This window comes from Rhincodon typus, chromosome 6 (genome assembly GCF_021869965.1).
Source record: "Rhincodon typus isolate 14 chromosome 6, sRhiTyp1.1, whole genome shotgun sequence".
Taxonomy (NCBI): Eukaryota; Metazoa; Chordata; class Chondrichthyes; order Orectolobiformes; family Rhincodontidae; genus Rhincodon; species Rhincodon typus.
In genome coordinates, this window is record NC_063337.1 from 66,914,687 (window position 1) to 66,939,745 (window position 25,059).

Consider the following 25,059-nt stretch of genomic DNA (forward strand, 5'->3'; position numbering starts at 1 on the left):
GTGTATAGGTAGTGTGTTGTGAATGCATGTGTGTGAGTGTGTGGGTGTGTATGGGTGTTTTTGTGTGTATGGGTGTTTGTGTGTGTTTGAGTGGTGTTTGTGTGTATCAGTGTGTTTGGTTGTGGGTGTGTGTGTGGATGGGTGGGTGTGTGTATGGGTGCATGTGTGCGTTTGTATGGGTGTGTGTTGGAGTGTGTGTGTTTTTGTGTGTGGGTGTTTGTGTATATTTGTGTATATAGGTGTGTGTGTATGGGTGTATCGGTATATGGGTGTGTGCACGGATGTATGGGTGTATATGTGTGTCTGGGTATATGGGTGCGTGTGTGTGCGTATTGGTGTATGGGTGTATGTGTTTGTGTGTGTGTGTATGGGTGTGTATGTGTCTGTGTGTATGGATGGGTGTGTTTGTGTATGGGTGTTTTTTTTTGGGTGTGTGTGTGTGAATCTATGGGGTGAATTTGTATTTGCAGATGCATTCTATTTCATTCAAAAATCACACAAGTTCTAGACAATCAGTCAATGTGGTGTTTTCTAAATTCCTCCTTTAGAAATAAAACCTGTGTGACTCCAAACCAAAACACAACCAGATTCCAAACAAGCCCTCACACCTAACATACATTGTCTGACCTAAAATGTAACCTTTTCTTTTCACCGATAAAACCTTTAGTTCTTTCAGGACCGTGACTTGAAAGGAATTCAGGGATTTACGTCTGCATATTAATCAATTAAAACCTTCGAACTGATTAAAGATTTAACAGCATCTTAGGTTTGTTTAGTACATCCTCATCAGTGGTGTGACTCTTTGAGCTTTTCCTTATAAATTCTGTATCTGATACTTCCTCTATCACTAACACCTGAAGAAAGAGTAAGGCTCCAAAAGCTTGTGTTTTCAATAAAACCTTTTGGACTATAACCTGGTGTTATGTGATATCTGACCTTGCATATGGCTGCACTGAATTTGCTCAGGAGGCCATAGGTTACTTGATTAATATAATTTGAATTATTAGTAGCATATTGGTCTCCAATCTCCACAGTCCCAAATGTGTTCAAAGACTTCCTGCCAAACAGATCAGTAATTTATTGATCCATCTTAAACACATCAGGATATATTTAATTTTGTGCCCTTGTGTCAGGGACAGCCTTTGCTTTAAACACAAGAACAATACAGCTCAATTACAGAATTAGCTCAAATGGTAGAGCGCTCGCTTTGTAATGGACGGATCGTCGGTCTAGGTGTATGATTCTTGCTGCTGACATGAGAGAGGGCCCTGGTTCAAAACACGGACGAGCCCCGATTTCTTAGGGCAGCACGGTGGCTCAGCAGTTAGCACTACTGCCTCACAGCACCAGGGATCCGGTTTCGCTTCCACCCTCAGGCGACTGTCTGCGTGGAGTTTGCACATTCTCCCTATGTCTGCATGGGTTTCCTCTCACAGTCCAAAGATGTGCAGGCTAAGTGGATTGGCCATGCTAAATTGCCCATAGTATTCAGGGATGTGTAGAGTCGGTGGGTTATAAGGGGATGGGTCTGGGTGAGATGCTCTGAGAGTCAGTGTGGACTTGTTGGGCCGAAGGGCCTGTTTTCACTCTGTAGGGAATCTATGAAATGAAATTTTATGAAATACGATCTGACTCATGGAACTTCAGAAACTTATTTTCAACTTTCCTCACCAGTTATTAAGACCATTGTGTTCCTAACAAATTCCAATTTTGCATTACACAGGCAACTGTGTACTTAATGAATGAATCTCATTTAAGTATTGCAAATAATCATGATGAAATATTTAATATTTAAAGTGCTGGATCTCTTTAATCAAGTACTTACTGTATAAAATTGAAATGCGTGGAATTCTAATTTTAGTGTGTAGCTTTTATCTGATAACATTCTTGTAGTGACTACCTTCCCTTCCTCATTCAGATTCACTCGTCGGCCTGCAGTTGAGTCCTTCCCATCCATTGCACTCCAAGAAAGAAAAGGGAATGAGAAACCTTCACAAATGGGCACAGGCAATAAACCTGAGGTAAACCAAGGTATGAATAAACACAAGTATGTGAGAGGCATATGTAGAAGTTGAAGACAGGACTTGGGGGGGCAAGAAATACAAAAAGACCCATGTAGTTTTAAAAACTATATTCATGGGGAATATTAAAGAAGCTGAATATGTTTGTTTTTATTTTGTGCCTGTAAATTTATTCACAGGTTTTTTGATTTTCAAAACACAATACAAATCGCATGCTTGGAGTTCTTTGGTTGTTTTTCATACTAGAAACACTGCACTAATCAGAGGCCAGGTGAAATGCAATACCATTCAATTAATAGAAAGTTATGCAGGGTGAAGTTCCTAAACCACTCTTGATATCTGTTACTGTGGATGGACTTTCTCCATTGGCTGCAGTATGTCTGGTGTGTACCTGTGACAAGTATCTCTAACATAAGAGGATTAGTGAGTGCATGTGTGAATACATGGTCTGTGTAAACATGTGTAGACATGTATGTGCTAGCTCAGCCTTCAGCTGACTGAAGAAAATAATATTTGAGGACTAGGGTCTCAAACCCTGTTTTACTGAGCAGTAGTGATCCACGTGGCCCTACATACTTGGATACCCTACAGCAGACACCTCAAAACAATGGAGAACTACCACCAGCAGTGTCTTCATAAGAATCTCCAAATCCTGTGGCAAGGTAGCAATCGAACAACAACATCCTCTCCCAAGCCAACATGCCCAGCATTGAGGTGCTAATTGCTCAGCACTGGCTCTGCTGAGTGGGATATATATGTTTTCCTGACATGAGTCTCCAACAGTAAGTGCTCCACCTCCAACTCAGCCACAGCAGAGGATTCCCAGCAGAATGGGAGAAACACTTTGAAGATGCCTTCAAAGCGACCTGAAGAGGTCAAATATACCCACTAACTGATGGAAGTCCCTGGCTTGTGACCAACGAAAAGGGAACAGGATCATTGAGGAAGAAACCAGGCATTTGAGATACTTAGTTGGAAATGCGCAGTGGTGAAAGTGAGGTGAGAGAAGGAGAACACACCGTCTACCCTCCTGTGACATGGATGAGAAGGACTATGGCTCTTTGGACGATAGACGACAAGGGCAGTGCCTTCAGAGCAAGAGGCAAAGTTCAAGTGAGATGGAGGAAGATGGACTTGATACTGAAACCATTGTGGAAGGAGATGAGACGAGTACACTCAATTGCAAAAGAGGAGGACCAGCACACCCAAACTCCAGGAAGCTGGTAGCCATAAAATCATAAGGTTTTACAGCACAGAAAGAGACCCTTCACCATATCGTGTCTGCATTTAGAAATCAAGCTATCTACTCTAGTCTCATTTTCCAGAATTGACTTGTAGTCTTGTGGTGCTTAAAGTTATCATTTAAATGAGGTAACTGATGGGCTTAGTGTCCCACTGTTCCTGGAACAATGAAGAGCTCAGTGTATCTCAGCTCCAGGAACCCAGGAACAGTAAGGAGCTCAGTGTCGCCCAACTCCAGGAATTCAGGAATATATCTAATCTATCTGCCATTTTATTTTCAGGGATCTAGTTCCAGTTTTGTAGAGACTGCGGGCAGCTATAAGAATGATGGGTGTATCATGATATTCAAGAGAAGGTAGGTGTACAGGGATAATCTTTTTGACATTATCAATCATCATTAAGATTTGATGGTTCAGATTTGGGATTCCCGAAGCAACAGTTGATTTCTACTGCATCTGTAAATAAAATACAAATGAAGTACAGTAGCAATTAAAATGAAGAGGCCTGATTTATAAAAGCCCTTGTTTCCTGAAATCTATTAATGTAAATGTAAGTTCTCGCAACAATTTGTAAAGTTTAGGAAATTGGATGTGCAACGCTCAATCTTGCATAGTTTCTACAAATCTGTTATCCAAGTAATTGGGCTTTAATTGAAACTTGCTAATTGTTTATACATGCCTTAATTCAAACAGTGAGGAATAAAACAGAGAGAATGGCATATGAGTGGTCAGACATTGCTGAAAGTACTGGACTTGATTTTTCCTGCTAAATGGTCTTTGAACAAACCCATCTGTTTGCCTGGGTGAGATTTGTCACTGACAGATGCTTTTTATAGAGTCACGGAGGTCTACTGTGCAAAAAATGACTCATTGGCGCATCGAGTTTGCGCCTGTCAAAAACGAGTACCTATCTATTCTAATCCCAGTTTCCAACACTTGACCATTAGTCTTGCATGCCTTGGCGCTGCAAGCGTACATCTAAATATTCCTTAAATGTTATGAAGGTTTCTGCCTCTTCCACCCTTACAGGATGTGTTTTCTAGATTCCCACCACCCTCTGGATGAAAGATGTTTTTGTCACACCCCCGAACCCGCTGCTGCTTACCTGAAATCCAGGAAGTTGAGGGGTGACCTTATAGAGATTTATAAAATCATGAGGGGCATAGACATGGTGAATAGCAAAGGTATTTTCCAAAGGTGGTGGAGTTCAAAACTAGGGGGCATATTTTTAAGGTGAGAGGAGAAAGATTTAAAAGGGACCTGAGGGGCAACTTTTTCACACAAAGGGTGGTTCGTATTTGGAATGCATTGCCAGAGGAAATGGTAGATGCAGGTTCAGTTACAACATTTAAAGACATTTGGATAGGTACATGAATAGGAAAGATTTAGTGGGATATGGGCTAAATGCAGGCAAGCGGGACTAGTTTAGCTTGGGAACGTGGTTGGCGTGAACTAATTGGACTGAAGGATCTGTTTCTGTAGTGTATGACTATGACTGTATGTTCCCGATCATTAATCCTCCATCAAGGAGAAAGGTTTCTTTCTGTCTACCCTGTCTATTACCCTCACAATACTGTACATCTCAATTATGTTTGCCTTCAGTGTCCTCTACTCCAAGGAAAACATCCCAGACTATACAATGTCTCTTCATAACTAAAACTTTTTAGCCCAGGCAACATCCTGATAAATCTCCTGTACACCTTATCATATCTCTCCACTATGTGGGTTCCAGAACTCCAAACAATACTGTGTCCTTACCAAAGTTTTGTATAGTTCCAGCATTTCTACTCTCCTCTTAACTCAATGACTTGACTAATAAAGGCAAGTATCCCAAATGCTGCCTTAAGCATTTTATTTCCCTGTCCTGCCACCTCAAGGGACTGGTGGACATATATACCCTCTGATCTTCAGCGCTTTCCAGGATCCTAACATGTATCATGTATTCCCTAGCCTTGTTTGTACTGCCCATGTGCATCACCTCACACATATCCAGATTGAACTCCATTTGCCACTGAACAACCCATCTGACAAGCCCTCTTGTAACCTAAGTATATCCTATTGTAACCTAATTATATCCTTCTCACTATCTATCACCCCACAAATTATCATTTCACCCACAACTTACTGATAAACCCTTCTACGTTCAAGTCTAAATTGTTTACATAAACCACAAACAGCAAGGACACCAACATTAATCCCTGCATAACCCCACAGGGCATACACTTGCAGTCACTAAAATATTCCTCAACCATAACTCTCTGCTTTCTGCCACTCAGACAATTCAAATTTCCTTAGATCTCATGGACTCTTACCTTTGCTATCTGGATCAATGCAGGACCTTATCCAAAGCCTTGCTGAAGTCCAAATAGACTATGTTGAATGCATTGCCCTCATCTATACACCTGCTTATCTCTTTAAAAAATTCAGTCAATTTGATCAGACATAATTTGCCCTCAACAAAATCACACTGACTGTTCTTGATTAATTCCTGCCTGTTTAAGTGCAGATTAATTCTGTCCCTCAGAATTGTTTCCAACAGTTTTCCCATCTCTGAGGTTAGACTGAATGGTCGGTAGTTTCCTGGTTTATCTCTTGTTCCCTTCTTGAATATCTGCCTGAGAGTATTTGAAGCTAGTCATGGAAAGTTTCCCCATTCTGTTGCTTGACCTGAATTTCTGCCAAGTTCATGAATGTAACAGGTTTTTGAACCGAGGCTCTGGATCTAAGGTCAGGTTCTTGCTTATCTGTCAATTTCTTCTGCCCACATACAACCAGGCCCTGAATATTTATGTATGTAGCTTCTGCACGTGCAAAAGCATTACACTGTAAGCCTGGCTGATGATCCTAAAAGGTATATGTACATACACTGCATCTTTTTCAACAAAAAGGAGTCATAGAGACAGCCAAACTCTGTTGCATTCCCAAGGCAATGCCCAAACCAATAAATCTATCTGTCTGCCTGAGCATTAAAATTGACAGATAACTATTGTTGCTTTACCTTCAACCAATGTTGGCCCAACCAATCAGTACCCTCTTCTCATTCTGTATAAGGTAGTTTTCAAGTCTGTTTCTTACTCCTTATTCTGATGAGTTCAAGACAAAAATCTTCAACTTACAGTCTTCCTTTAACAGTGTTTATATTCTGTACTACTAAGCATTTATTTATATACCTGGAGTGACAGGATTTTGACCCAGTGACAATATATTTCCAAGTCAGGATGGTGAGTGGCTTGGAGGGGAACTTGGAGATGATGGTGTTCCCATATACTTGCTGCCTTCTTTCTTCTATGTAGATGTTGTCTAAACAGGCTTTTCAATTTCTGTATTGCTTCTCATAAAAGGTACACACAGCTGCTATTGAGCGTTGGTGCTGAAGGAGTGAATATTTATGGCTGTGGTGCCTATCAAGCGGGCTGCTTTGTCCCGGATGGTGTCAAGCTGCTCGAGGTGTTGTTAGAGCTGCACTCATCCAATCAAGTGGAAAGTATTCTATCACACCTTGTGACTTATAGATGGTGGACAGGCTTTGGGGAAATAGGTTGTTAGTTCTTCACCATGGAATCCTTAGTCTCTGACCTGTTCTTGTAGCCACGTATTCTTATGTCTTGTCCGGTTTAGTTTCTGGTCCAATGAGACAACCTGTATGTTGATATTTGGGCATTCAGTGATGGTAATGTCATTGAATGTAAAGTGGCGCTGATTAACTTCTCTCTTGTTGGAGATAGTTGTTGCCCCACATGATTGTTATTTGCCACTAATCAGACCAAACCTAGATATTGTCCATGTCATGCTGTTGATGAACACAGACTGCTTTAGTATCTGCTGATATTCATGGTGGAAATTTCAGCGAAATCTTTACTTATGATAAATGGCAAAATTTGAATCCAGCAAAAATCTGGAAATAAAAGCTAATGTAATGGCAGGAATATAATCTTACAAATTCAGCCAGTGCCTATGGTCATACCAGTCTGAAAGTGCCTGATCTTGGAAGCTAAGCAGGCTCACAGCTGCTTAGCACACGGATGAGAGACTGCCTGGGAATAGCAGTAGGCTTTAGGGGCTCTTGTAATGCAGTGATAGTGTTCCTAACTTTGAACCAGGAGGCCTGCTGTCACTTACCAAGTCCCATCTACTCTAGAGGTGCATAGTAATGCCTCTGAATAGGTTGATTAGAAATATCTAACCAGAGGAGCTCCTGGAGCTGAGGTGATTGAATTCAAATCACCACAACCATCTTCCTTTGTGCTAGGTCTGACTGCAGCCAGCAGAGATTTCCCCCAATTACAATTGGTTCCATTTTTTCTTGGGTTCCTTCATGCCACACTTGGCCAAGTGCTGCCTTGATGTTGGGGTCAGTCATTCCCACCTCACCTATTGAGCACAGCATCTAGGAGTTGAGTAGCCTTGGCAGAACCTAAACTGAACATCAGAAAGCAGGTTATTGCTGAGCAGGTGCTGTTTGATTACAGTGTTGATAATCCCTTTCCTGACTTTGCTGATGACTGGAGTGATGATTGGCGTTGGTAAAACAGTCAAGAAACAGCCATAGCTGTCAACCTTGAGACACTCGAAAAAATTGTATAGACTTATAAAGGATACAGTATAGGTATGTCAGTGTTGCTGTTGACAAAATTCATCACAGCATTTATGCTGCTTGACTAATTTCACATTGGGATTCCTATCAAGTGAGTATTTTAATGGACCATTTCAAATGCCTATAGAGAGGATATGTTTGTTTACATGAGGTTTCAAGCACAAAACTAAAATGCTTCTTTTTATGAGGGATTAGTTGGATGCATTTCAGTGTATTCATTTTTTTATATCATGAGAGTGTTTTCTTCAATAGTAACATTATCAATGTACAGATAACTTGAGTTTCTGACAACATACCTCTTGAGGTATGCCTTGATGGAAAATAAGTGAGATGGCACAAAGAGGGAATAGCAAAGACAGTGAGTGGGAGGTAGACAGGAATAAAACTTTCATGGAGGGACGAGCTGACTAGAGGGCATAGATTCAAGGTAAGGGGCAGAAGGTTTAGAGGAGATGCGAGAAAATCCTTTTTCATCACAGGGTGGTGGGAATCTGCACTTGCCTGTATGGGAGGCAGAGGCAGAAAACCTCATAACACTTATGAGTAGTATTTAGATATGCACTTGGATAAGGCTATGGGCCAAATGGTGGAAAATATGTTTAGGATAGTTAGACCGTAAGAAGTAGGAACAGGAGTAGACTGTTTTGCCCCTCAAGCCTGCTCTGCCATTCAGTAGAACCATGTCTGATCAGACAATCTCCTACCCACTTTCCTGCATTTTGCCGGCAACTTTTGGTTTCCCAAAAGGTCAAAAATCCATCTATCTCAGCGTTAAATATACACAAGAACTCTGTCCCTATAGCTTTCTGTGGCAAAGAATTTCAAAGGCTCATAGTCCTCTAAGAGAAGCAATTTTCCTCATCTCAGTCTTAAATTGGTGCCCCTTCATTCTGAGACTATGTTTTCTAGTCTTAGACTCTTCCTTGAGGGGAAATATCCTCTCACCATTTACCCTGTCAAGCCCTGTAAAAATCCCATATGTTTCAGTGAGATCACTTCTCATTCTAAACTCCTGTGTATAGATTCCAAACCTGTTTAACCTTTGCTCATATGACAATCCCTCGATACCAGGGGTCATCTCTAACTGCCTCCAAGGAAATAATTTTTTTCCTTAAATAAGGGGACAAAATTGCTGTCAGTACTCCAGATATGATCTCACCAGCACCTTGTACACTTGCAGTAAAACTTTTCTACTCTATACTCCAACTCCCTTGAAATAAGAGCCAACATTCCATGAACCTTCCCGATTAAGTCCTGCACTTATGTGCTAACTTTCTGTGATTTGTGTATAACTACCCCCAAGTACCTTTTTCTTGCAGCTTTCTGCAGTTGTTTCTCCATTTAAATGATATTCAGTTCTTTTTGTTCTCTCTTCCAAAATGAACAACTTCACATTTTCCCACAGTATACTCCATTTGTCAACTTCTTGCCCACTCACTTAACCAATGGATATCTCTCTCTAAACTGTTTGTATCCATGTCATAATTTGCTTTTCCACCTATTTTTGTGTCGTCTGCAAATTTGGCTACTGTACATTCACTTTCCTCCTCCAAATCATTAATATATATTGTAAACAGCTGCATTCCCAGCACTGATCCCTGTGGAGCCCCACTGGTTATATGTTGCCAACCTTAAAAAGAACCCCTTATCTCCATTCACAGTTTTTTTCCCATTAGCTAAGTACTGGTGCCAAAGTCCCATGAATTTGAACCTGTTTCTTCCACGCCAGTCTTTGAGCCATGTGTTTATCCCTCTAACCTTGTTAAGTAGGCATTTTTGACTGGCTTGGCGCAATGGGCCAAAAGGCCTTTTGCTGTGCTACAGATCTCTAAGCCTCTAAGAGCTGGCATATGTTAGCACAAGTTGACATCATGGTTATAAACGGCCCTGGGGAAAACTGGGGAAAAGGGGATATAGGGCCCATGATAGACAGTACGCAGAACATAAGGTCTATAAGAGGTGTAGGTTGACACAAAAGGCTTAAAATGTCATGGGTTGTGGGTACAAGGGGCATAAATTGGTATAGATGTTTTGAAAGCCATGAGGTTGGTATGGGATTTAATAGCTGGGCTAGCTGGAGCATGAAGACTGAGGGCAAGAGAGCAGGAGGATTGTTTTATGATTTTAATCTTTACTTTTAAAGTTTGAAAATGATGCTGGAATCCTCAGGCCCGTGTCTCAGGAAAAGCCTAGGGAGTCTGCAGAATTTTCTATTCTTCCTAGAACAAAAGTAGGAACAGTGGGCTTACAAAGGCTAGATTCCCACAGCCGGGATTTCTCCCGTCTCTGTGTAACTGACCAGAGATCAAAATTTGGGGTCCTGGATTCCCAGATTGTGTCAGTGCTGTGTTAATTGTGCTAATTCCTAACCAATTCAGCCTACCATTCTTTCTTAAAGTGCTTTTTGGCTTTTACAGTGTGGTCTAGAGATGCGAGAGTTTGTCCAGCAGGAGCAAGCACAAGCACAAAGAATGCTGGAAGTGCAGGAGGGACATGCCCAGTTCAACAAGAAAGAGCAGTCAATAAAGGAACAAGACGAAGGAAAGGATTGTGAGCAAACACTAACAAATTCTCAGAAAGCTCTCACATCACCGAAGGTCCTCAGCCCACATAGGCACTTAACCTCTTCATCAGGGATTACAACTCCCCCAATGCATTCAAATAATACAAAGATGAAGAACTCACCAATTGGAACTGGGCAAAGGTAAGGCTTAGTGAAAAAGTCTTTGTGAGTGCCTTCATATTAAAAAACTTAATCATAAGATTGGGGTTAAAAATGCAAGTAACACAAAGAGATAAGGCAATTCCTTCTCTTTGTACTGACCCCCATTCTGACTGATTTGTGAAACAGGAGCAAAGTTATTTGGTTAGGAGGTGAGTACAAAATAAGAGTGACAGATATTTGTGGAAAGAGCCTGCAGAGTGTGAGACCCAAACGGCTGGGAAACACGACCACCAGAAATGGACAAAGGTAGGGAATGGCAGTCAGTATTTGAGAAACTTAACCATCAGAAATTGCAGAGCTCAAATTTAGTTGTGTGTGCTCAGAAGTCTGTGTAGAAATGGTGTGGTCTGAGGAGCTGTACATATTAGACCTTTGACCTGTGTCACGACGGGAATATGTGACACTGGAGGATATTGGGAGGGTGGGTGGTGAAAATGATGGTGTAGGAGTTGGCTTGGTTTGTGTGGGAGTATTCAGAGTCTCAGGATGATGGGCAAAGGAGGCAATCCGCTGAAGTGATAGATTGAGCCAGGTGGTCATGGTCTTGGGGAACATATGGCTGGGGGAAAAGAACTGAACCTTAGAATTCATGCATGGAGGGGGATCAGAGATCTTGAGGTCAGAAGTTGTGGTGCAAAATGCATGGTAATACAGACGAATTGGAAATAGCCGCTCTCTTAGAAAGCCAGCCTTCTGTACAGCTGGTTTTCTGGACTGTAGGCTCAGGAGAACTAAATCTTGTAGCAGGGACCCTGTAACAGATTTTGGGCTCTTTATTTGTATATTCTATTCGTCAGTATCTGCTTTGTCATTGGGTAAAGGATCCCTCTGTATCTTCTGGTTGGATGTCTGTCCTTCATTCTGGGAGCCAAGGTAGTGCTGGTACAATGTTACCTGGTTATCAGTGAGATCAGAAAGTTCTGCATGTCCCAAGCAGGTTATACAGATCAGGAAGGGTGAGACACAATAAGGTGAGTATGATAAAGTTATAGGACTGGGAGGTAATATAGATTGGCGAACAGTGTTAGAATTGTGAGGTGAGTTTGTTGTGGGCTAGGATAGAGGTAGCAATGATGGATACACCTGAGGTTTACACAATGAGTTAATTCAAAGTTGGTGCAGCCAGGCCTGGCAGTGTTGGAGAGAAGACGGTGTTCTATTCAGTACTAAGTGGTTTAGGAGAGTGATATTTGCAATCAGTCAAATTCAATCTGAGACAACATTTGATGAGGAGATGAAATCAAAGGCCAGCGCATGTAACTTGTAGCTGGATTGGGAGACAATGGCTTTGATCTTCCCAGGGTTTATCTGGACAAACTGAGATTTATCCAAGGCTGGCAATTGAGCAAGTCATCTAAGAACACATTGATGGAGAAAAGACAGATATTGAATACAATAAAGAAAATATCACCATCAATTCCAAAAGACTAAGTCATGTTATATTAGCCTGATTGAATTCTTGGAGATAGTAAAAGAGAAAAAAAGGAATGTAGTGGATAGAAACATAGGAAATAGGAGCAGGAGTAGGCCATTTACCTTTTCAGGCCTGCTCCCTCATTCAATAAGGTCATTGCTGATCATTCAGCTCAGTACTTTTTTCCAGCTGTCTTCCCATACTGTTTGATCCCTTTACCCTTAAATATATCTAATTCATTCTTGAAAACATTCAGCGTTTGGGCCAGAACTGCTTTCTGTGGCAGCGAATTCCACAGGCTCACCACTTTCTCCTCATCTCAGTCCTAAATGACTTTCCCAATAGCTGTAGACTGTGACCCTAGCTTGGACACTCCGGTCGTCAGAAACATTCTTCCAGCATTTACTGTGTAGTTGTGTTAGAATTTTATAGGTTTCAAATTCTCCCTCATTCTTCTAAACTCCAGTAAATATAGTTCTAACCAAGTATAGTCAAATAACCGAATATAGTTCCTAGATACTACTAATCTCTCTTTATATGTCATTCCTGCCATCCCAGGAATCAGTCTAGTAAATATAATTGGATATTCAAAAGGTCTTTGACAAAGTTGCATATGCTTCATGATTTAAGTTATGATGTATGGAGTTGGGATAAATCACTAAATAGCTAGAAAACTGACTACAATATAGAAATTAGAGAGAAGGAGTAAAGAATGACAACTATTGTTGGAGGAAGGTAGAAAGTGATGTTCCAAAAGATCACTGATGACCCCACAGTCACTCATAGGTTAAATAAAGAATTTGCAAATAATACAGGACAGCTGGAATAGCTAATACTGGTGAAGAATCCACCATTCAATAAGACATTGGAAAATGTTTAGAGAGGACAATTAATTGAAAATTAATATTAAGTCGTATGATTGAGATAAGATGTATAAATGAGATAAATGTGGTAGAAAAATCAGAAACCACTTACAGTTCAGAAGATAAGAAACTAAATGCAATACAGAAGCAAAGGAATTGAGCAACACAGATGAAGAAATCATTAAAAGCTTTGCAGGCCTGCCCAGCAATTAAAACACAAAGCACTAGGATCTATTTTGTGGGGTATAGCATTCTAGGCAGAATGTAGTTATGTTACAGTAATGTAAAACTTGGGTAATGTGCACCATTCCATTAGGCCCCAATGGAAGGAAGTGAAAAGATGGGAAGCCCACTTCCCATGGTCTCAAGTGGTAGACACAGATGGCAGGGCACATAAGCCACAAGGAGGCAGCTATAGGTCTGTGAAGGCAGCAGGGATGAGACCAGATGCTGGCAGGAGGCTTACCATCAACAGACCAGGGTTCAAGTGCCCAGGCAGACTTTAAACCTTCTCCTCACCTGACCACAGCTGCAATAAGCAAATGCCATTTGATGACACAGAGCTAAAAATACTTCCAAATTTAAAAGATTACAAAGATGTCAGGGGGCATTTGAATGGAGGCTCACTATCTCTCTCTGTTCCTCTTGTTTGAACTGGATGTGTTCAGTCCTGATCCTCAGTTTGAAGAGCCTGCCACCATCCTTTATTGGATGGTGTGTCTGCCTCTTGGTCACTAATTGGTCACTTCACATAGAGTCTTAAAGCATGGAAACAGAACCTTCGGTCCAACTAATTCATGCTGACCATGTTCCCATACTAAACTAGTCCCACTTACCTGTGTTTGGCCCAAATTCTCTAAAACTTGCCTATTCATGTACTCATCTGAATGCCTTTTAAGTGTGCAAAAAGGTTGCCCCTCATGCCCTTTTAAAAAAATTTTCCTCTTACCTTTATAAATATGACACCTAATTTTGAACTGCCCCATCCTAGGAATAAGAACCTTGCTATCCACTTTATCTAAAACTCTTTATAAACCTCAATAAGGTCACTCCTCAACTTATTATGCTCCATTGGAAAATGTCCTAGTCTATCCAGCCTCTTCTTATATCACAAACCTCGACTGGATGGCATCTTGATTAATCTTTCTGAACCCTCTCCAATTTAATAACATCCTTCCTATAGCAGGGTGATCAGAACTGCACACAGTACTCCAGAAGAGGCTTCTCCAATATCTTGTACAACCTCAACATGGCATCCCAACTCCTATACTTAAAGATCTGAGCAATGAAAGCAAGTGTGCTAAATGCCTTCTTAACCACCCAGTTTACCTGTGACACAAATTTCAAAGAATTATGTGCCTGAATCCTTGAGTGTCTCTGTTCTATAACACTACCTAAGGTCCTACGTTAAATGTATAAGTCCTGCCCTTGTTTGTTTTACCAAAATGCAATATCTCACCTTTATCCAAATTAAACTCTATCTGCCACTCATTAGTCCATTGACCCAATTGATCAGGATCTTTTTGTAATCTTAGATAACCTTCTTCACTTTCCACTACACCATCAATTTTGGTGTCATCCACAAACTTACTAACCATGCCTCCTATATTCTCATCCAAATCTTTTATATAAATGACAACCAAAAGTGGACCCAGTAAACATCCCTGTGGAATAACGCTGGCCACAGGCATCCAGTCCGAAAACAATCCTCCACCACCACCCTCTGTCTCCTAGTGTCAAGCCATTTTGAATGCAATTGGCAAGCTCACCCTGAATCCCATATACTGTAGGATTATGATCACTAGTTAACCTCCAGAGCAGTCTTGTATGCTCCAAAGGGCAACATCCTGCCTATGTAAGTCCTTTCTATTTTAGGAAGAATACTTAAACAGTGGTGAAAGTACAAGGAGGATTACTAGGGGGTTCTATGACTGAAAGACTGCAGCTATTCGGAAAGATGGAGCTGGCTGGGTGTTGTTCTTCAGAAATGGGACATCTTGATACAGAGGAATTATAAATGATGAATTGGGCAGGATCGCTGTGGTGGGAGCATCTAAAACAAGTCATATCCAAAGGCAAGGAAAGTGAGCAGGCAATTCTTTGCTCAAAGTGGAATTTGTGGCAGCAGGAACTGCTGGATACAAATAGATTAGACACCTTAAAAGAAAATTAGATATATTCGTGGGAGAGAAGAATGAGAAAATGGAATGGAAGGCTGAAGTGAGGCAGATGGAGATGGAGAGACTCAGTTGAATAATAAACATCAGTGATTAGGCCACATAACCTGTTTATGCACAGAACATTCCATGTGTATGTGTATAGTGGTGTCATGGGCCTGTATGATCCTTGTGTCTCTGTGTTTTGACAAGTGAAACAATGACTATATATGCAGATTTGTCAGAAAAACAATCTGCAAATTATGGAACTGTTAAAAGGGCAAAATTCATTAATTAAGAGCTTGTGCCTGAAGCATATCAATTCAAATTTAGGATTATAAGAATGAAACCTAATCTGACATTTGTAGAATTTATAAATAAAGAAACACAGGGCGATCAGTGGTCTCGATCACAAAATTAGAGAAAAATTTTGAGAACATTGGTGAAATTATGATCATGAAAGTTTTCAGAAATAGTATTCTTGTAACCCAAAATTATTTAGATGAGTGTTAAGTATCAAATATCAGAGAAGCAGTAATTCTGGCAGACATTTATGATATCTCACACAGAGTTACAAATGGGGAGGTGGTTTTGTGGGAATCCACAAGAAAATTGACAGAAGAGAAAATCTGCAGTTGGGGGAGCTATTAGCTTTTGGAAGCAAACAGAGGATGCCAAAGTAACAAAGGAGAAAGGTTAGCATCAAAAAGTGATTTAAAAATGCATCCCTTCATTGCAATAAGACTGGACTCACCAAAGCCAATTCCTGGAAACTAAAGGAGATATTGTCAGGAAAGCATGCATCGCAAATATAAGCAGGTATTAAAAGTGTAGTGCTAAGACATACAGCATGTTTCCTTAGACTGTACTAAGAATGAAAGATGGTTCAGGACAGTCATGAAAAGTATTTTTGAATATTGACAAGGTGAATGAGACTGCAGAAGGCTCTGAGTATTTTACATTAAAAGGAAAGGTATTTCATAGAATCCCTATGGTGTAGAAACAGGCCCTTCAGCCCAACAAGTCCACACTGACCCTCAGAGCATCCCACCCAGACCCATCCCACATTAACACCCCTAATCTAGGCATCCCTTGAACACTATGGGCAATTTAGCATGGCCAACCCACCTACCCTGCACATCTTTGGACTGTGGGAGGAAACTGATGCAGACACAGGGAGAATGTGCAAACTCCACACAGACAATCGCCCAAGGGTAGAATTGAACCCAGGTTCCTGGCACTGTGAGGCAGCAGTGCTAACTGCTGAGCCACTGTGCTGCCTGATATGTTCAGCTCATCTTCTTTAACTGAAATGCAATATTATAGTCCTGAATTGAAAAACTTATCAAGGTACCTCCTGAGAAATTGAATCAGAGCCAATGTTGTGTGTTATTACTTGAAAGGCAAAGTGCTAATGAATAAATGAAGATTCCTAGTCAAATATCGGTGAAAAATGAGCCATGATCCATCCGCTAGTAGTTCCATCTATGTATTGTAATGAAATTTTATGAATGGCTCATGAGGTTTAGGAAAACACAAGTTAAAATGTTAAAATGTTTTTATTGGCCAGAATTGTATAAGGGGTTTGTTCAAGTTTGACAAATGTGCCATACATATTACGAGTGGGAAAACATCAACATTCAATAAAACAGAGACAACAAGGTGCAGGGCTGGATGAACACAGCAGGCCAAGCAGCATCATAGGAGCAGAAAGGCTGACGTTTCGGGCCTAGACCCTTCATCAGAAAAGGGGGAGGGGAAGGGGGTTCTGAAATAAATAGGGAGAGAGTGGGAGGCGGATAGAAGATGGATAGAGGAGAGGATAGGTGGAGAGGAAACAAACAGGTCAAAGAGGCGGGGATGGAGCCAGTAAAGGTGAGTGTAGGTGGGGAGTTAGGGAGGGATAGGTCAGTCCAGGGAGGACGGACAGGTCAAGGGGCGGGATGAGGTTAGTCGGTAGGAGATGGGGGTGCGGCTTGAGGTGGGAGGAGGGGATAGGTGGGAGGAAGAACAGGTTAGGGAGTTGGGGACGAGCAGGACTGGTTTTGGGATGCGGTGGGGGAGGGGAGATTTTCAATAAAACCTCCACTTTTAATTCAAATACGGGTCATGTATCCCTTATCCTTAAACCTGGAGGCTCCCTGCTTTTTGATAGATATTTATGGCTTTCAGATACACTTCCCTATAGGTTTCTTGGAGTCCATTCCGGCCCTTTGAAAGAGAAGTTTGCTTAACCTGAACAAACATAAAAGTGAGGTCTTTTTTCTAAAAGACCCAAAACCAACCTGTCTACAGGTCCATTTGAGTCCACTACCAAAAAGACCTTTGGTTTTTAGGTCTTTTCAGTTTTCAGACATGTGGAAAAAGGACCCAAACTGTACCAGCTTTTGCTGATCAGGTTAGCAGAGTCTTAATAGATTGTGTAGGACCTCTACATAAAACAAGGATCAGGATCAATATTCTTTAATGATTATGGATGTACCAGCAATATTCCTAAGTAACTAGAAAATAATAGTATTGGTGAATAGATGGGATTTTGATTTACCAGGTGTTTTGAAAACTTTCAAGTTGTAATATATTTAGATAGCTTGGTTTTTTAAAATTTATGTATGTAATACGCTTCTGTTGTATTGTTAAAACCAAATCTCCAGCCTTGCGGTTTATGTTTCAGTGAACTACTGTCTTGTTAAATTAAGACATAACAAAATATGATCTACCTATCCAGATTTCATTCTGGGATTTGTCTTGTCCAGTAGTAACATCAGCTGGGGTCATAACACAATGCATTTCATAGCATCAGTGCTGGGTCCACTGCTTTTTGTCATTTAGGTAGCGGTGGAAGGATGCTTTTCCGAATGGAGGGTTGTGACTAGTGGTACCCAGTGGTAGCACAGGGATCAGTGCCGGGAATTGTGCTGTTTGTGGTCTACATAAATGATTTGGAGGAAAATGTGGCTGGTCTAATTAGTAAGTCTGTGGACAATACAAAGATTGGTGGAGTTGTGGATAGTGAGGAGGATTATCAGAGGAAATCAGTTGGAGGCATGGGCAGAAAAATGTCAGATGGAGTTTAATCCAGACAAATGTGAGATGATGTATTTTGGAGGTGGAAATTATACAATGAATGGCAGAATCCTTAGGAGTATTGATATGCAGAGGGATCTGGGGGTGCAGATCCACAGAAGGTGGCAGCACAGGTAGATAAGGTTGTAAAAAAGGCCTATAAGTATGCTTTCCTTCACTGGAAGGGGCATTGTCTATAAGGATATGCAAGTTATGCTGCAGCTTTATAGAACTTTAGTTAGGTGACACTTGGAATGTTGCGTACAGTTCTGGTCACCACACTACCAGAAGGATGTGGATACTTTGGAGAGGGTACAAAAAAGGTTTACCAGGATGTGCCTAAGCGATGAAGAAAGGTTAGATAAACTGGGTTTGTTTTAACTAGAACACAGGAGGTTGAGGGGTGACCAGATAGAAGTTTATCATTGTGAATGGCATGGATAGAGTGAAAAATATGAAACTTTTTCTCAGGGTGGAGGAGTGAATTACCAGACGACACAGGTTCAAGGTGCATGGGGGGGAAATTTAAAAGAAATGTACGAGGCAAGTTTTTCACACAGTCTAGGTGAGTGCCAGGAACGCACTGCCAGAAGAGATGGTGGAAGCGGACACGGTAGCAACATTCAAGAAGTACCTGGATGAAAACATGAATAGGAAGGGAATAGAGGCACACAGATCCTATGAGTGAAGACAGTTTCAATATGGAAGGGCAAAATGTGTATTTGCAGGCTTGGAGGGCCTGTTCCTGTGCTATGTTGTTCTTTGTTCTTTATTCTATCATAAATGATTTGTTTGTGAATATAGGAGGCATGGTTTGTAAGCTTGAAGATGGCGCCAAAATGAGTGGTGTAGTGAATATTTATGAAGATTATCTCAGAGTACAACAGATCTTGATCAGATGCGCCAGTGGACCAAGGAATGGAAGATGGAAACTAAAAGAACTGAGGATGCTGTAAATCAGGAACATAAACAAAGTTACTGGAAAAGCTCAGCAGGCCTGGCAACATCTGTGAAGGAAAAAACAGAGTTAACGTTTCAGGTCACCGGACTCGAAACGTTAACTGTGTTTTTTCCTTCACAGATGCTGCCAGACCTGCTGAGCTTTTCCTTTAACTTTGTTTTTATGTTGAATGGAAGATGGAGTTTAATTTAGATAAATATGAGGTGATGCATTTTGGTAAGGCAAACCAGGCCAGCACCTATACAGTTCATGGCAGGGCATGAGGAATGTTGCCAAACAAGGTTTGCTGAAGAAGGGTCTAGGCCCAAAACGTCAGCTTTCCTGCTTCACTGATGCTGCTTGGTCTGCTATGTTCATCCAGCTCTAGACATGCAGGTGCATAGTTTCTTGAAAGTAGAGTGGTAGGTAGACAGGGTGGTGAAGAAGACATTTGGAATGCTTAGCTTCATTGGTCAGAACATGAATGTCCGAGTTTGGACATCATATTGCGGCTGTACAGGACATTGGTGAAGCCACTTTTAGAATCCTGCATACAATTCTGATTGCCCTTCTATCGGAAGGATGTTGTTAAACTCAAGAAGGTGCAGAAGAGATTTACAAGAATGTTGCCAGGACGGGCGGGTTTGAGTTATAGGGAGTGTTATGGATCAGATCAGACTCCCTCAAAATATTTTAAGAAGGTAGTCTAGACCCTAACCTTTTCTTGTTTTGAAGGTAGATGTGAAGTGTACATTCCAGGTCTGATGCGACTGGTCAAACTACTCAAAGTTAAGCAAAGCACAATTTACTGAAATGCTATGGTGAAAATACAAACAAAAGAAAGAGGAATTTAGAATAACTTAACTAATGGAAAAATTAACTGATTAAGTACCTATTACTAATTAACTGTTCCAATATAGTAACATCCCATAAACACACCCCCTAGCAAAAAGGTAAAATCAGACACATGCAGTTCTCCAACCTAGGAGGAAACAACATCAAGAGAGATTCCAGAGAAAGTAGCAGCTAGAAATCATTTGCTGAAGCTTCTACCTCTTCTGGGACCTCAAACAGCTTCTGACTGCTAGAGCTAAAATAAAAACTGGAAAGCCTGGTCTGTGAGAACTGGCCACTCCCTGTCCATTGTATTAAAGAACAACAAAGAACAAAGAAAATTACAGCACAGGAACAGGCCCTTCAGCTCTTGAAGCCTGCAAGATGCCCTTTAAAAGTCACTATCAAATCTGCTTCCACTACCTCCCCTGGCAGCGAGTTCCAGGCACCCACCACCCTCCGTGTAAAAAAACTTGCTTCATACATGACCTTTAAACCTTGCCCCTTGCACCTTAAACCTATGCCCCCTAGTAACTGACTCTTCCACACTGGCAAAAAGCTTCTGACTATCCACTCTGTCCATGTCCATCTGAAATTTCCTTTATAATCTTGTAGAACTAATCAGGTTGCCCCTCAACCTCTGTCATTCCAGTGAGAACAACCCAAGTTTCTCCAACCTCTTCTCATAGCTAATGCCCTGCATACAAGGCAGCATCCTGGTAAATCTTTACTGTACCCTCTCCAAAGCCACCACATCATTCTGGTAGTGGGGCGACCAGAATTGAACACAATATTCCAAATGCAGCCTAACTAAGGTTCTATAAAGCTGCAACATTACCTGTCAATTTTTAAACTCAATGCCCCGGCCGATGAAGGCAAGCATGCCATATGCCTTGTTGACTACCTTCTCCACCCGCGTTGCCACTTTCATTGACCTGTGTACCTGTGTACACCCAGATCCCCCTGCCTATCAGGACTCTTAAGGGTTCTGCCATTTACTGTATATTTTCCATCTGGATTAAACTTTCCGAAATGCATTACCTCACATTTTTCCAGATTAAACTTCATCTGCTATCTCTCTGCCCAAGTCACCAACCGATCTATATCCTGCTGTATCTTTTGACGGTCCTCATTGCTATCCGCAATTCCACCAACTTTGTGTCATCCGCGAACTTACTAATCAAACCAGTTACATTTTCCTCCAAATCATTTATATATATATTATAAATAGCAAAGGTCCCAATACTGATCCCTGATGAATGCCAACAGTCACAGCCCTCCATTCAGAATTGCACCCTTCCACTGCTACTCTCTGTCTTCTATAACCGAGCCAGTTTTTTTATCCATCTTGCAAGCTTACCTCTAACCCCATGCGACTTTACCTTCTGTATCAGCCTGCCATGAGAGACCTTGTAAAAGGCCTTACTGGTCCATGTAGACAACATCAACTTCCCTACCCTCATCAATCATCTTTGTCACTTCCTCAAATACCTCAATCAAGTTAGTGAGACATGACCTTCCCTTCAAAAGCCATGTTGCCTCTTGCAAATATGACCAATAATTTCCAAATGAGAGTAAATCTTGTCTCGAAGAATCCTCTCCAATAATTCCCTACCACTGACGCAAGGCTCACCAGCCTGTAATTAGCTGGATTATCCCTTCCACCCTTCTTAAACAAAGGAGCAACATTGGCTATTCTCCAATCCTCTGGGACCTCCCCTGCAGCCAGTGAGGATACAAAGATTTCTCTCAAGACTCCAACGATTTCCTTCCTTGCCTCTCCCAGTATTCTGGGGTATATCCCATCAGGTCCTGGCGACTGGTCTATCTTAGTGTTGTTCAAGACCCCCAATGCATCCTCCCTTTTGATCTCAACATGACCCAAACTATCTACACACCCTTCCCCAGATTCATCAACCACCAAGTCCTTCTCTATGATGAATACTGACAAAAAGTACTCATTTAATACCTCGCCCATAATCCTGTTGGCCAATGACTTTTCATGACCCCTTTTAGCCCTCCTGACTCCTTGCTTAAATTTCTTTCAACTTTCCTTGTATTCCACCCTTCATGTGTTACCAGCCTCCTAACCTTGACAAATTCTTCCTTTTTCTTTTTGACGAGGCTCATAATATCTCTCGTTATCCAAAGTTCCCTCAACTTGCCATACTTATCCTTCATCCTTACAGGAACATGCCAGTCCCGAGTTCCTATCAACTTACACTTGAAAGCCTCCCACATACCAGATGTTGATTTTCCCTCAAACATCTGTCTCCAATACACATTCCTTAGTTCCTGCCTAATATTGTTGTAATTAGCCTTCCCCCAATTTAGCACCTTCACCTGAAAACTACACTTATCTTTATCCATCAGTACCTTAAAACTTACTGAATTGTGATCACTGTTCCCGAGCTGCTCCCCTTCTGAGACGTCGACCACCTGGCCAGGCTCATTCCCCAATACTAGGTCCAGTACAGCCCCTTTCCTAGTTGAACTATCTACATACTGTTTCAAGAAGCTCTCCTGGATGCTCCTTACAAACTCTGCCCCATCTGCGGCCCAACCACTAAGTGAGTCCCAGTCAGTATACTCACGACAACAACCCTGTTACTTTTACATCTTACTGAAATCTGCCTACATATCTGTTCTTCTGTCTCCTGCTGGCTGTTGGGAGGCCTATAGTAAATACCAAACATTGTGATTGCACCCTTCCTGTTCCTGAGCACTACCCTTATTGCCTTGCTGTATGAGCCATCCAAGGTGTCCTCCTGCAGTACAGCTGTGATATTCTCCTCAACAAGTAGTGCAACTCTCCTACCCCTTTTACATCCCTCTCTATCCCACCTGAAAAACCTAAAGGCCTCCTAAGTTATTTACTTAAGCTGTTTTCAGTAGCCAGTTTGTGACCTCTGCATTTACTACCTCTCTTCAAAAAACCCAGGACAAAATAACGTTTTAAAGTGACAGCATGATCACAAGAGATGTTGAATAGACTGGGTTTTTTTCCCTGGTGCATCAAGGCTAAGGGTAATCTTATAGAGATTTATAAAATCATGAGGGACATGGATAGGGTGAACAGCCAGGGTCTTTTTCCTTGGGTGGGGAAAGTCCAAAACTAGAAGGCGTAGTTTTAAGGTGAGAGGGGAAAGATATATAAAGGACCTGAGGGGCAACTTTTTCATGCAGAGGGTGGTGCGTGTATGGAACAAGCTGCCAGAGGAAGTAGTGGAGATGGGTATAATTACAACATTTAAAAGGCATCTGATGGGTATATGAATAGGAAGGATTTAGAGGAATAGGGGCCAAAAACTGGCAAATGGGACTAGGTCAGAATTAATGCCTGGTCGGCGCAGACAAGTTAGACCGAAAGGTTTGTTTCTGCACTGTGTGACTCTGTGATGTGCTGTTAAGTCACATAAAATGATATTTGAAATGACAGCTAAATTTCGATTGAAGAGTTTGGTATTAACCAGTGTGTTTTAAGGAGAAAAGAGGTACAAAGGAGGGGAGATTTCACGAAGGAATTAGAGAAAGAGGTCAGAACTTAGGCAGCCTAAGGTATATGACCCAGTGCTGTAGGAATCTAAATCAGGAGTGCTGAAGAGGCAAGAATTTGTTAGCCACGCTTACCTCAGAGTCTTTTCTTATACTTTCATGGGACGTGGGCTTCAATGGCTGGGCTAGCATTTATTGTCCAGCTCTTGTTGTCCTTGAGAAAGCGATGGCGAACTGCATTCTTGAACTGGTACAATCCATGTGCTGCTGGTAGAATCACAATGCCTTTAGGGAGGGAGTTTCAGGAATTTGACCTAGTGACAGTAAGGGAAAGACGATATATTTCCAAATCAGGATGGTAAGTGGTTTGGAGGGGAACTTGCAAGAGGTTGTATTCTCATGTACCTGCTGCTGTTGCCCTTACAGATGGAAGTGATTGTAGGTTTGGAAGGGCCTACCCAAGGATCTTTGGTGAATTTCTGCAGTGAATTTTGTAGATTGTACACACTGCTGCTACTGATCATCAGTGGTGAACGGCATGAATGTTTGCCGATATGGTGTCAATCAATGGTGTTACTGTGTCCTAGATGGTGTCAAATCTATTGAAAGTTGTTGGAGCTACACATATCCAGGCAAATAGGGAGTATTCCACCACAATCCTGACAAGTGGATAACCTTTGGGGAATCGGGAAGGGTGTTACTCATAGCAGTTTTCCTAGCTTCTAAGATGCTCTTATAGACACAGTGTTTACCTGGTGAGTCCAGTTCCGTTTCTGGTCAATGATAACCCCCAGGATGTTGATAGTAGGGGATTCAGTGATGGTAACACCATTGAATGTCAAGGGGTGGTGGTTAGATTTTCCCCCAAACTGGGCATCAGTGATTAGGTTATTGCTGAGCGAATACTGCTTGTTAGCATTGTTGATGACACCTTCCATCAATTTACTGACGTTTGAGAGTAAACTGTTGGGGCTAGTTTAGATTTGTCCTACCTTTTGTGTACAGATCGTACCCGGGCAATTTTCCAACGTTGTTGGGTAGTAATCGGTGTTGTCCCTGTACTAAAACAACTTGGCTAGGGCTGCAGTTAATTCTGGAGTACAGGTCTTCAGTATTTTTGCCAGAATGTTGTCAGGGCTGATAGCTTTTTAATATCCAGTGCCTCCAACTGATTCTTGGAGTGAATTGAATTGGCTGAAAACTGGTATCTGTGATGCAGAGGACCTCAGGAACATGCCAAGATGGATTATCCACTTGACACTTCCGGCTGAAGGTTGTAGCAAATGCTTCAGCCTTATCTTTTGTAGTGATGTGCTGGGCTCATCCATCATTGAGGATGGGGATATTTATGGAGCGTCCCCTTTCAATGAGGTGCTTAATTGTCCACCATTGATCAGTTCTGTCTATCATTTGCTGTTTGGCATGCAAGTAGTCTTGTTTTGTAGCTTCACCAAGTTGATACCTTATTTTTAGATATACCTGCTGCTTCTCCCGGCATGCTCTCCTGCACTGTTCATTGAAATGGGGTTGATTCTCAGGCTTGATGGTAATGGTAGAGAGGCTGTGCTTCTGTCTAAGTCTTTTTACAACTTCTGATCTGTACATCCTTACTTACTATGATCTGCTTGTACTGGTCATAAACAAGGTTTTGCACTATACTTTGATACACATGACAGTAAATCAATCAATCAATTAATCAAGGTGTAGAGCTGG

General features: G+C 41.5%; 1 protein-coding gene across 2 annotated transcripts in view; it reads left to right on the top strand.

The window, feature by feature from the left end:
• The first annotated feature begins 1,930 nt into the window (after positions 1-1,930).
• The window catches only part of bcl9 (BCL9 transcription coactivator), a 136,983-nt gene continuing 113,854 nt past the window's right edge, over positions 1,931-25,059 (top strand). For both annotated transcript variants that reach the window (XM_048598360.1, XM_048598361.1), the window contains exons 1-3: positions 1,931-2,031; positions 3,545-3,618; positions 10,274-10,560. In XM_048598360.1, the coding sequence (XP_048454317.1) occupies positions 10,286-10,560 (275 nt within the window). In that variant the 5' untranslated portion in view covers positions 1,931-2,031; positions 3,545-3,618; positions 10,274-10,285. The remainder of the gene's footprint in view (positions 2,032-3,544; positions 3,619-10,273; positions 10,561-25,059) is intronic.